The 14,132-nt window shown below is 44.3% G+C and overlaps 1 protein-coding gene across 1 annotated transcript in view; it reads left to right on the top strand.

Moving 5' to 3' along the window:
* Positions 1 to 14,132, top strand: part of LOC144668399 (multiple C2 and transmembrane domain-containing protein 2-like) — a 474,049-nt gene that overhangs the window by 389,974 nt on the left and 69,943 nt on the right. The window contains exon 19 of the mRNA XM_078530407.1: positions 6,418 to 6,462. Coding sequence (XP_078386533.1) covers positions 6,418 to 6,462 — 45 coding nt within the window. The remainder of the gene's footprint in view (positions 1 to 6,417; positions 6,463 to 14,132) is intronic.

The raw sequence follows: 14,132 nt of genomic DNA, 5'->3' as shown, positions 1-14,132 counted from the left end.
AAGACTTAGAGTATAATTCCAGTACCCCTTTCACTTCTTAATTCCACCAAGAGCTCTCTTATACATTGAGATCTCGGGAGCTCATCCACTCCTCCTTTTGGAATCAAACCAAGTATGCCACAGCTCTCTGGAATTCACTTGGGTTTCTCCTCAGTGTTTCAGCTATTCTCCAAGGTACAAAATTTCATGGGGATCCTTCCATTAACCTTTAGCTAAGCGACCCTCCAACTTTTCTTCAAAACCTCATGGCTGTGGTCTTCTCAGCTCAAGCTTGGGCCTCACTGCATATGTGGTAAGTGATTTAAAAATTAGGAACACCCCTGGTTCTTAATAGCCTCTACGCATCTTGTCTTGGCTTTAGACAGACACAGGCTGCTTTACAGCGCCTGTCATATATATCTCTCTCACTCTGCCTGTTCCAAAGCTGAACTGCTTGTTTTCTGTGGAAATAAAACACACAGAAAAAAACAAACACAAAAGGGTAGCTCCCCTCCATAGCCTATCTACATAGCAATATGGCACACTTAGGATGCTCCCAAACAGAAAAATGAATCAATTATATTTTGCCTTCAAAACAACCCTTTGATTCTGGTAACTAGATAAATAATTTATATCTCTAATGCAGTTATGGCCCTCTTTCCAGACTTGTTCGCTCCAACAACCAACTCACTGGCTTACAAAGGTGCTGTTAGCTTCTTTGACCTTGAGCTAAATGAATAATCTATGTCCCTTACTAAATTAACTGTAGCCCTCCTGTCTCTACTAAAAGCTCAGAGATGGGTCATCCATCGTTTCAGTTTTTCACTTCTAACCCTGACCTTATTAAATAAACACAGATTGCCCTTTGACCTGTAATTACCCTGGGTCTGTTTACTAGTTTCTCAACCAAGTGTTTCTATTTATCACTATTTAAATTCAATTGCTACTAAAAGTTATTTCTAAAGCACAAAAATTAGAAAATCGCAACAACGATATAACCATAACAACAAATCAAGTACCCTTGTAAACCTAAATAATATTATGATTTTTGAATGGAGGGAGCATTTCTCTTGTTCAATGGACGGCAGCTGAACTGAAGTTGGCCCCTTAATGATATAACAACATATGTATGTCTTTTGAAATTGAATCAGGATTAAATATCCATCTAGATCTATACCTGGAATTCCTATGGTGTGGGCATTCTCAAGAGGAAGATCGATGGAACCCCGGAGTAAAGGCATAAATGGATAAAAATGACCATTAACGCCAATTCTCTGGGAATTCTATCACCCCTCACCATAAAGTTACGGTAAGGGACTGTTAAAACCATCTGAAAACTCAAGGCCCTGATTGCTCATGAGTATTCACACTGTGAAGTTATTTACAAAACAGAGTTCATTACTTTGCTTTTTCAGTGTCTTTCTCGTCACATGATTTTAATTGTTTATTTATTGAACTTCTCAGGTTTGTCCATAGTCCCTCTCAACTTATTGGGTCATAGAATGGCACTAACGTGATTTGATCACAGAAAGGTCATCTCTTCCTCCTGTTGCAATAAATTGCAATTAAAAAAGACAACCTGCAGTTACGCTGACCTTAACTGCATTGAGAGAGGTCAGAATATTCCTCAGGGCTGCTCTCGCTAACTTGGCCGGGAGTGCGACAGGAACTAAATGGAGCCTCCATGACAGAGATGGAGCGGTTGCAAAGACGTTCCTGGTCCTCCCACCCCAAGTTTGTCCCATAACTGAACCCAAATCGAAGGACTCTAAGAAACTGAACACTAAAAAGATTGTCCTCCTTGACTGATCAATGTTATGAACATACGAGCAAGGAGCAGGAGTAGGCCATTCAGCCCTTCAAGCCTGCTACTAAGATCGTGGCTGATCTGATAGTAACCTGAAACCTGCATCCCACCTACCCCCGATAACCTATCACGCCCTTGCTTACCAAGAATCTATCCACCTCTGCCTTAAAAAATTCTGAGAGTTAATGGAGTTAAGAATTCAATGTTAATGGAGTTTCATTGCCACTTCAGTGAGTGAGAAGAGCCAGGCAAACCTTTAGTAGCATCAATGCCGTAACCTAATTGTTGCCACTTATGTGCCTTCAAGCACATCAATGCCTGCATTTGTGTATCTGAAAGCAAATTGGTTGGGTGGATGAAGGGAAAAAAGTATTTCAGACATTTTCCCGTGATGACTGCCCCTTTTAAGTCTGTTTTGCAGCAGTGTTGGTTTCTATGACATGTTGTTTGAGTGATCTCACCGACCTCCACTCTGGCCCACAGTTCTTACAGAGCGTAAAATCAGAGCCCTGGAGCCAAGAACAGAGGTCAGCCATGTGACTGCAGAAAACAATGTGCGTTACTAGAACCCGTCACTGCAGCAAACTCTTAATAACCTCGTAACTAGAAGGAGTGGACATTCTTGATGGGATTGTTGGTGGGGGAGGTGAAAGGGTTGGCAAGATGCCTGAGTAGCTTTTCTGAGGAAAGGCAAGTTAAAACACAGAAAATAAGTACAATATGTGTCTGTAATTTGTATCTTCGTATTCAATGAAAATATTTTGAGGAGTTATAATTTCTTGGCCCCAAAATCTGATGCCTGTGATTAAAATAAAAAGGCTAATTTTTCCAGTAACAGTGCATTATCTCCAGGTGCTATATTGCATTGATTTGCATAGAGTGTAGAGCACAGGAACAAGGCATTCAACCCAGCTGGTCTCTGCCAGTGTTTATACTCCATACTTTTCATCTAAACCTATCAGCATATCATTCTGTTCCATTCTCCCTCCTATTCATTTAACTTCCCCCCTTAAATGCATCCATTCTATTTGGCGTAGCTCATCCTGGTAGCGAGTTCCACATTCTCACCACTTTCGGAATGGAGAGGTTTCTCCTGAATTTCCTATTGGATTTATTAGTAACTATCTCATATTTATGGCCCCTGGTATTGGTTTCTCCCACAGGTGGAAACATCTTCTAAAATCAGCCCTCTCGAGCATAATTTTAAAGACCTCAATCAGGTCAACCCCACCCCCACCACCCCCAGTCTCTCTTTTCTCGAGAAAAGAGCCCTAGCCTATTCAATCTTGATAGAATCCAGCTATTTCAGGATACCGCAGTCTTAAATCAAGCACTGTTTATCATGTAGAGCTCTTAGAAAAGCTTTCGTGTTAGTGAATGTGCTGATCAGGACTCAGGAATGTGCAACTCTTGCCTCCTATCAGTTCCATTCATTTTCATTATGTGGCCTTTGTTTTTTTCTATTAATACATTTGAACGCCAGCCAGTAGCAGCCCTCTGCTAACACTTGCATCCAACTATGGGTCGCTCAAGATGCTGATGGGTTTAAGGGTTAAATCTGCACTGTTCACGACATGTGCAGGTGTTGGGCCAATGAAACCAGCTGCAGAAACTCAGAAGGAAAGTGGGAGTGTGGTGACAATAATATCATTCTGGCAACCTACTTCTGCCTGATGATAAATTGGAAGATTTTGATTCACACTCTTGGGCTGGGGTCCACAGTGAGGTAAAATCAATGTCACAACCCGTAGCACAAAGCAGAGGAAAATAGGGTCGAAAAGGCGAGACTTGTTGGAATTTTCCCAGCCCCTCGGAGACGTGGTTGTCGGGGGAAACCATTTTGGGATGGCTCCCCAACACGGTCCTAACTCTAGGGTGGACTGCCGCTGGAATCAACAACCCACACAACCGAGGCGGTCAGGCTATCAAGGTAATTAAGGCCTCAGAATGGCCATTTCCTGAGAGCGAGGCAAGTTTCCCACCATCGTCTGGGCCCCCCCACAGAAGCACCCAGAAACGCTTTGGAGGCAACCACTCAGCGGGAGGTCGGAGGGTCATCAGAGGCTGCTGCAAATGGCAATACTGTATCAGGAAAACGCAAGGCACAAAGGGCCGATCAAAATCGCGGCCAGGCGCATCCCTGCCGAGGGGTGGGGTTACTGCTCCACACTGAGGACAAACACAGTTCTGTAGCTTGTTTTTTTTTATTACTCCCGCTAGACCCCTTTGTGCAGGCCTCCGTTTTGAGGCAATCCCTAGGTGTCCCTCTTCCTTAGCAGTGCTCACCTCTCCCAGTGGGGTCACTGGGTGACCCTCCTGTTGTGCCCTCCGATTGGCCCTCCCTGCCCGTTGGCTTCCTCCTGTAAGATCACACAGGCAGGTGGACCGTTGACATGGGCAGGGGTAGAGTCGGGGAATGGTCCTGACGCTGGTGAATTTTCTAAGCCGTGAAGAGCGTTTGTAACTCGAATGCCTAATGTGAAGAATCACATAGTTCATTTACTCCAGAGCAAGACTTTGAGTGTAAACTGGGGTAATATTTAATAATCATTGAACAAGGACCAAACCAACGTGCGAAAACCTCCTGCACAAATGGCCACCTGTAACACTAAGATAAAAGCAAAATACTGCGGATGCTGGAAATTGGAAATAAAAACAGAAAATGCTGGAAAACTCAGTAGGTCTGGCTGTACCTGTGGAGAGAGAAACGGCAATGCAGCAATGACCAGTGAATCTGTTTTATTGGATATGGTTGAAGGATAAGCATTGGCCGGGACACTGGGATGACTCCGCTGCAGCTCTTCTTCTATGGGATCTCTTACATCTACCAGAACAGACAGCTGGGGTCAGGGTTCATCTCAGATCCTCCTTCCTGCTTGCTGGGCTTCACCCCAGGGATTGCGATTCCCCAATGTCTGCCCTGCCCCCACCCTATAGTGGACATACTGATGTGGCTTTTTCTTTTGATGGTGGGGGATTGTCTATATATTTGCCCCTCCCATCCCAGCACCGATATGTAGGTGATACGTGCTGAGCAGTTCGACCTTCTTCCATGAAGCCTATCCAAGGCCTCTAACTTGGACAAACATGGGACAGAAGATCGGAGCATAAACCTGTTCCAACCATCGCTGAAACAGTAAACCCTCTTCCCTCCCCATGGCTATTTCCATGTACCAATAATATAGGGGGCTGGTTAGTTTATGTGGCTAGATGACCAGCATGAGGTTCAGAGTAATGCCAACAGTGTGGGCTTGATTCCTGTTCCGGCAGGGGTAGACTTGGTACCTGCCTCCTCATTCTGCCCTGAGGGTGGAAGGCAATGGCAAGCTACCACTGACAAGAAAGAAAGAAGCTGCCAAGAAAAAAGCAGCTCAGGATGAAGCATCAGCGGACAAAGGGCCAAAGACCTGCCTTCTGACAGAGCACGCATGAATGAATGAACCCACCATTGGAGGATGCTGAAATGAAAAAGCAAATGAGCAATCACAGTGTAGAAGAACTAACTTGTAAAGTTAAGAAAAATAGGGCTGTATTTGATGTGCCCCCGCCGGGCTTGTTTTCGGCAGGGGGTGGGGTGGGGTGGGCAACATTAAATAGGGCACCTCCCCAGCCACTACCTTTCCACTCACCCCCATCATATGGGGGATGGGCAGGCGCCGAAATGGGCAGCCCTCCCACTATATTTAAATAGATAATCAAGGGTTAATTGGACTTGTTAATAAGCCAGTTGATCCCGATGATATGCAGCCCATGACATAAGATGGGGTGGGCAGTCAGGCTGGAGTGGGCAGGCCGCTTTTAAAAGAAAAATTTCAAAGGGCGGGAGGGATAGGGGGAGTACTATCTTCAAGGGGTTGCCCTTTGCAAAGCGGATTGGCTGGTAGCTCCTGAGGGTGGGTCTTCCTCCCTAGTGAGGGGCAGAAGTCCCACACTGCCCCTACTTAACCTGCTGCACCATGTTATGGCTGGAGGGCGGGCTTGCCTGGAGAGAGTCCGCTCCACGCCAACCTTGCACCCTGGGGGGGGTGGGGGGGGGGGGGAGCAACCGTCTGCCCACCAACTCCAGCGCACCCCCCCCCCAGCCCCGATAATATTCTGCCATTGTGTGAAAATATACACCCAATTGCATTTTACCTCTGGCACACATCACTGAAGTGAAGCAGTGAAGATAAACCCTTTTGAGTACTGGATATCTTTTGGAATTTGCATATTTCATAGAATCATCGAACAGTTACAGCAAAGATGGAGGCCATTCAACCCATCAGGTTTGTACCGGTCCTCTGCTAGAGCAACCTAGCTAGTCTCATTCTTCTTCCCTTTGGCCAGTATTTGTTGACTGCCGTAAATGATTTTCATTTCCATCCCAGTGGTAACTATGGTGAGCCTGTGAGTCACTGTCCTCTACAGCTAAGTTGGGTCGTTTGGGAACAATTTACGCAGATAATGAGACATGCTGCACAATTCAATATAAAAAATGTGGGGGCCTCTCTTTCAGTGATGGAGCACTGCTCTATAGCATCAAACCCTTTGCTTACGTTGTGCTAATCCAAAGTTAAGAGTGTTTCGACAATGTAAGAAAAGAATGTTACCTAAACCTAACTGTATTTTTTTTCTCTTTTTTGATGCGACAGGAGGAAGACGATGTGGATGATGATGACGATGAGGAGGATGAAAAGGTAGTGGACAACACATTTAATTATTTCTAGACAGACAGAAACTTCATTTGTAGATGAAACATCTTGAGATGCAGTGTTTCTTTTCTTGAAAAGCCTTTGCTGTGGATTTTCTCTGTCACCCTGCCAATTCTCATTGTGTTCTACATAGTTCTCAAAGTACTGGAATGGAATTATTGGCAGCTACTAGCCTTGGCTTAAGTGCATTAAAATAAACTTGGCAAATACAGTATAGATATGCTTAAAGCAGAAACCCATCCTAATTAGATGGTTTGGATATCTTTAAGCAAGTATTTGAGATTTTAATTTGTATTTGTGTCGGACAGTGTTGCAGAATCATTTCCACATTCCATGTCAGCCAGTCACTGAAGGCTTCTATTGTTAGTACCAGTATAAAATTTCATTCTGCAGGCGCTAGAAATGGTTTAGTACAGTTATAAACATCAGAAAGCCTAACTGTGTAATCGAAAACCTTGAATTGGTAACACTGCCAGGCCCCATTGCGGTGAAGTCCGTGGGTAATGAATTAGCAGGAACATCTGCTATTCTGACTTCCTCCAGCAATGGCACTGCTACCTCTTTTAACTAAAACAGAGTTGCAAGAATGCCTTTTGTATTTACTTGTCGGGAGACAGCGGTGTGACCTCTCAGCCTGTTAACAACAAACACAGCGAGAAAGCATCCAGCGTACGGGGAAAACGTGGTCTTGAGGAGCAACCCGAAATAGGTAATAGCAAATAAACAATCCATTTTGCACCCGGCCCGATTTTCTTTGATGTTTCTCACCTGTTTCCTGATACCATCCACTACCAGCTTCCAAAGTCACCTCCAAGTTCTCTGGTTAACTCCAGACCGCAGGAGATCCATGATTAACACATTTATATCTCGCAAATAGTACCGACATCTATTCTGTTACAATCCAAAAGTGTCACAATTCCGACTTTATGTCAACCCTTAGAACATCAAGTTGGCTACATTTTGAAGTCTGACTCCCACATGTCAGCCAGCCAACTGGTTGCATTTGGAAATGAAGGCATTTGCAAAAGAACTACATAATTTGTCAAAACCATACTGTTACCTCTAAAACTGTCCTTTGCATCATTTATAAAAGTAGTTAATCAAACACTCCAGCCTCTCTGATAGGCCTCGGATCTAAGTTGATGATTATTTTGGGAGAAACATTGGAATTACATCTGTGCCAGCAATTTGCAGGATTGAGCATGTGCACTGTGGAGGATCTCCCAGCATGATCCTCCCAGCTCTGGTGTACAATACTTTGAAGTGTGAATTTCCTCGGGATATGACAATAAACAGAAGTTTTGTTTTTTGATATGACTTCAAAACAGCATGGAACCATTTTTTTGTGGGAACCCTGACAGGAAATGCTCTTTTGCTTCGTCAACTGGCTAAACAGCAACAGTACCTTATACCGAGAGCTTGAAGGTTACAGTTGTTCACAGAACAGATTTATTTGTGCAGCTGTGATTTATTTATCTAGTTCTAGTGGGTACAGAAAACAATAACTAGTTATTCTCCAAGAGTTAATCAGAAGCACTCACTTCATTGCCTTTGGGTAGAGCTCTTGCCAATATCTTACTAATTTATTTCTCTGGGGATATAGCCTCCCCCCACCAAACATTAAGAAGCCCTCTACCTCCATCCAGGAACTGCATCTGATTTATCTCGAACTATGACATAAAGACATTATATGTGGTCAGAATGTTGACAGTCAGACAGGAATATAGCATTCTTCCATTCTTCCAAATTTTGCATCACACGTGCAACTGATTGGCTGAAATTTAATAGAAATTTCATTAAATAATGACCAGTACAAATCATTGTGTGTCAAGAGGGAATGAAACTACATATCAGCAAATATACTTATCATTTCAAACTAGTAAATTCCAATCCAAAAATTAACCAGTAATGGCAAGGAGCAGGAAGGAAAGCAGTGAAATGCTTGCAAGTATTACTGTTTTGAAAACCCTTTTCATTGTTTGGCATTTCCACTAAACGAACACATATACGAATTAGGAGCAGGAGTAGGCCACTCGGCCCCTTGAGCCTGCCCCACCATTCAATAAGGTCTCGACTGATTTGTGAATGTAACCACAAACACAAATTCCTGCCTACTCCAGATAAACTTTCAGCCCTTGTTAATCAAGAATTTATCTAGGTCTGCCTTAAAATTATTCAAAGACTCTGCTTCCACCGCCTTTTGAGGAAGAGAGTTCCAAAGACTCGCAACTCTCTGAGAGAAAAAAATTCTCCTCATCTCTGTCTTAAATGAGTGACCTCTTATTTTAAACCTGTGACCCCTAAGTTCTAGATTCTCCCACAAGAGGAAACATCCTCTCCACATCCACCCTGTCAAGACCCCTCACGATTTAAAAAAAATCATTCACGGGATGCGGGCTTCACTGGCTGTGCCAGCATTCATTGCCCATCCCTAGTTGCCCTTGAGAAGGTGGCGGTGAGCTGCCTTCTTGAACTGCTGCAGTCCCTTTGGTGTCGGTACACCCACAGTGCTGTTAGGAAGAGAGTTCCAGGATTCTGACTCAGCGACAGTGAAGGAACGGCGATATATTTCCAAGTCAGGATGGTGACTGACTTGGAGAGGAACTTCCAGGTGGTGGTGTTCTCATGTGTCTGCTGCCCTTGTCCTTTTAGATGGTAGTGATCGTGGGTTTGGAAGGTGCTGCCTAAGAAGCCTTGATGAATTCCTGCAGTGCATCCTGTAGATGGTACACCCTGCTGCTACTGTGCATCGGTGGTGGAGGAAGTGAATGTTTGTGGATGTGGTGCCAATCAAGTGGGCTGCTTTATCCTGGACAATGTCAAGCTTCTTGAGTGTTGTGGCAGCTGCAGTCATCCAGGCAAATGGGGAGTATTCCTTTACACTCCTGATTTGTGCCTTGTAGACAGGCTTTGGGAAGTCGGAAGTTGAGTTACTTGTCGCAGGATTCCTAGCCTCTGACCTGCTGTTGTAGCCACAGTGTTTATATAGCTAGTCCAGTTCAGTTTCTGGTCAATTGGTAACTCCCAGGATGTTGATATTGGAAGATTCAGTGATGGTAATGCCATTGAACGTCAAGGGTGAATGATTAGATTCTCTTTTGTTGGAGATTGTGTGGCGCGAATGTTACTTGCCACTTGTCAGCCCAAGCCTAGATATTGTTCAGCTCTTGCTGCATTTGGACATGGACTGCTTCAGTATCTGAGCAGTTGCGTCTGGTAGCTGAACATTGTGCAATTATCAACGAACATCCCAACTTCTGGCCTTATGATGGAAGGAAGGTCATTGATGAATCAACTGAAGGTGGTTGGGCCTAGGACACTACCCTGAGGAACTCCTGCAGTGATGTCCTGGGACAGAGATGATTGACCTCCAACAACCACAACCATCTTCCATTGTGCTAGGTGTGACTCCAATCTGTGGAGAGTTTTATCCCTGATTCCCATTGACTCCAGTTTTGCTGGGGCTTCTTGATTCCACACTTGGTCAAATGCAGCCTTGATGTCAAGGGCAGTCACTCTCACCTCACCTCGGGAGTTCAGCTCTTTTGTCCATGTTTTAACCAAGGCTGTAATGAGGTCAGGAGCTGAGTGGCCCTGGAGGGACCTAAACTGGGCATCAGTGAACAGGTTATTGCTAAGCAAGTGCCGCTTGATAGCACTGTTGATGACCCAATCCATTACTTTCCTGATGATCGAGAGTAGACTTATGGGGTGGTAATTGGCCGGGTTGGATTTGACATGTTTTTTGTTTACAGGGCGTACCTGGGTAATTTTCCACATTGCCAGGTAGATGCCAGTGTTGTAGTTGTACTGGAACAGCTTGGCTAGGGGCGTGGCAAGTTCTGGTACACAAGTCTTCAGTACTATTGCTGGAATATTTCAGGATCCATAGCCTTCGCAGTGTCCAGTGCCATCAGCTGTTTCTTCATATCACATGGAATGAATCGAATTGGCTGAAGACTGGCATCTGGTGGGGACCGCCAGATGAGGCCAAGATGGATCATCCACTTGGCACTTCTGGCTGAAGATTGTAGCAAATGCTTCAGCCTTATCTTTTGCACTAATGTGCTGGTCTGCTCCATCATTGAGGATGGGGATATTTATGCAGCCTCCTCATCCTCCAGCGAATTGTTTAATTGTCCACTACCATTCACGACTAGATGTGGCAAGACTGCAGAGCTTAGATCTGATCCATTGGTTGTGGGATCGCATAGCTCTTTCTATCACTTGCTGCTTATGCTGTTTGGCACGCAAGTAGTCCTGTGTTATAGCTTCACCAGATTGACACCTCATTTTTAGGTATGCCTGGTGCTGCTCCTGGCATGCCTTCCTGCATTCTTCATTGAACCAGTGTTGGTCCCCTGGCTTGACGGTATGGTAGAGTAGGAGATATGCCAGGCCATGAGGTTACAGATTGTGTTTGAGTACAATTCTGCTGCCGCTGATGGCCCACAGTGCCTCATGGATGCCCAGCCTTGAGTTGCTAGATCTGTTCGAAATCAATCCCATTTAGCACGGTGGTAGTGCCACACAACACAATGGAGGGAATCCTCAATATGAAGGCGGGACTTAGTCTCCACAACTACTGTGCGGTGGTCACTCCTACCGATACTGTCATGGACAGATGCATCTGTAGCAGGAGATTGGTGAGGATGAGGTCAAGTATGTTTTTCCCTCTTGTTGGTTCCCTCACCACTTGACGCAGACCCAGTCTAGCAGCTTTGGTCCTTTAGGACTCAGCCAGCTCGGTCAGTAGTGGTGCTACCAAGCCACTCTTGGTGATGGACGTTGAAGTCCCTACCCAGAGTACATTCTGCACCCTTGCCACCCTCAGTGCTTCCTCCAAGTGGTGTTAAACATGGAGGAGCACTGATACATCAGCTGAGGCAGCGCAGTACGTGATAATCAGCAGGAGGTTTCCTTGCCCATGTTTGACCTGATGCCATGACTACATCGGGTCCGCAGTCGATGTTGACTGTCAGTGTAACTCCCTCCCGACTGTATACCACTGTCCTGCCACTTCAGCTGGGTCTGCCTTGCCAGTGGGACAGGACATACCCAGGGATGGTGATGATGATGTCTGGGACATTGTCTGTGAGGTATGATTCCATGAGGATGATTATGTCAGCTCTCCCAATTTTGGCACTAACCTCCAGAAGTTAGTAAGGAGGACTTTTCAGGGTCGACGGGGCTGAGTTTGCCGTCATTGCTTCCAGTGCCTAGGTTGACGCCGTGTGGTCCATCTGGTTTCATTCCTTTTTTGCGGCTTTGTAGCATTATCCTGGGTCTCTGGATTACTAGTCCAGCGACAATACCAGTACGCCATTGCCTCCCCCATCTTAATGGGTCTTAAAGTTTTCAATCAAGTTGCCTCTTACTCTTCCAAATTCCATTGGATACAAGCCTAACCTGTCCAGTCTTTCCTCAAAAAACAACCTGCTCATTCCTGGTATTAGTTTAGTAAACCTCCTCTGAACTGTTTCTAACACATTTACATCTTTCTTTAAATGAGGAGACTATACTGTACACGTCGCTCCAGATGTAGTCTCACCAATGCCCTGTACAACTGAAGCATAGCCTCCCACTTTTGTAATCAATTCCCCTCACAATAAATGAGAACATTCTATTAGCTTTCCTAATTACCTTATCTAAACTGAGAATTTGTCACTGGAAATAAGGCTTATCAGACATAATTGTCCGGATTTTGCATTGAGATTAATGGTGAGGCTAACAGTGCTCACCATTATTCTGGATTACGGTAAATCCAGACATGTGCAGTTAAATGTGGAAATCTACAAGTTGCAGTCCAATTTGCCCTTCCGCAGGTTTCATTATAACAGAATCTCTCTAAGAGTCTCAGTTTTGAAATCAACGTAAGGTGAGACTGCAGCACTTACCCAGTAAACATGCCAGAAAAAGTTAGGATTGGTCCATTGAGGTGACTATTTAATGGCTTGATAAGTCACAATTGCTGCCAAACAACCCTTCGTGCCCTGAATTTTTTAAAATAAAATTTGTAAAATTAGATTTACAAATATGGAATCTCACTCCATCAAAATTTTATTAGTGCTAGAGATTTTCTTTTCAGTTATTTTTCTTTGACTTTTTGTCTTTCTATTTTATTTCTTTCCCTTACCCTCAGCAAATGGCCATCACTTATTTTGTTTATCTGAAACAAGCGGAATGTGTGTACATGTTCTTTCTGTCTGCAAAGAACAAGACCCTGTGTCAGCCATTCGCTGACATGTTCCTCAGGGCAATGCCTTGACCAATCAGGGTCAAGCTGCCTGGTTTAAATTTCAAACAATTCTCGACAGTTAACTGACTGCTGCCATCACTGGTGCATTCTCCATGGCAACGTCACTTGCCAACCAATCAACACTTCACATACAGTATAAATTGTTGTTTTCCCCTGATATTGGTATTCTTGTGAGGTGTCCTGACTAGTGCAAGACGAAAAGCTTAGACATGTTTGTTCAGCAATACCTGAGTTCTGTACTACCTCCATGAAATCTGCACTCATCTAATTCTGGCCTCTTCAGCATCCCCAATCTTCATGGCTCCACCATTGGTGGCTATGCGTTTAGCTGCCTTGGACCAAAACCCTGGAAAAACTTCCCTTCCAGTCCTCTACCTCTCTACCTTGCTTTCCTCCTTTAAAACACTCCGGAAAACCTACTCCTTCAGCTAAGCTTTTAGCTATTTGTGCCAGACCTGCTGAGTTGTTCCAGGTATTTTTGCTTTTGTTTTGGATTTCCAGCATCCGCAGTTTTTTTGCTTTTATCTTTGTGCTAATATCTCCTTAGGTGGCTCATTGTCAATAGCTCCTGTGAAGCACCTTGGAACGTTTTACTATGGTATAGGTATTATATAAATGCGTATTACTTCTGTTCTTCGTTTACTTGCTGTTCTGCAGATAACTAATGTAAAATAACCCATGCTTCCCTGAGTACACATAAACTGAAGTAAAGAATGAAGTGGTGTGATTACTGTAAGATCTTTGTTGCGATAAAATTTATTTTCCTGTTTGCTCTTTCAACCATAACGAAAACTGCAGAGGGTTGAGTCTGTATGTTTATCACTCCTGATAACTTCCACTCTAATCTGACACAAGTGAATTTCCTCGGCATAGCTGGTTCTTGTGACATGAAACAAAACCTGGTTCGTTGCCCTTTATCAGTCACTGCAGTGGACCTCCATGTAGAAACCCTACAGTATAACATTTAAATCATTTCGCATGAAAAAAGGCTGAACTCACAGCAGATTCAAGTTACATTGGAAAATGTGAACTTGCATTCTAATCCGCAAGCAGCCATAATGTGGAATGCTCATAAAAGCGAAGCAGGGGTTTATGAGGATCGAGTTCAAAGGCCCATCTCCATTGTTGTTGTTCCAACATTTTTTGGGGGATGGGGGTGGGGTGGGGGTTGAGACCTGCAGCTAGACTGCAGTGACTCATTCATATCCACATCAGCATTCAGTGGTGGAAGTCCCAGAGAGCCCACACATAATGAGTTATGTTTTATTTAATCACTTGCAAAAGAAGTTAATATCTACGTAGATCCCCCAACAGTTCTCAGCTTCACTGTCAAAATGGAGATGATATTTCACTTCAACACTCATCTACATCTGGTAGTCCTCTACATGTCTAGCTG

The sequence above is a fragment of the Cetorhinus maximus genome, chromosome 26 (genome assembly GCF_964194155.1).
Source record: "Cetorhinus maximus chromosome 26, sCetMax3.hap1.1, whole genome shotgun sequence".
NCBI classification, from domain to species: Eukaryota; Metazoa; Chordata; class Chondrichthyes; order Lamniformes; family Cetorhinidae; genus Cetorhinus; species Cetorhinus maximus.
This window is presented reverse-complemented; position numbering and strand designations above follow the sequence as displayed.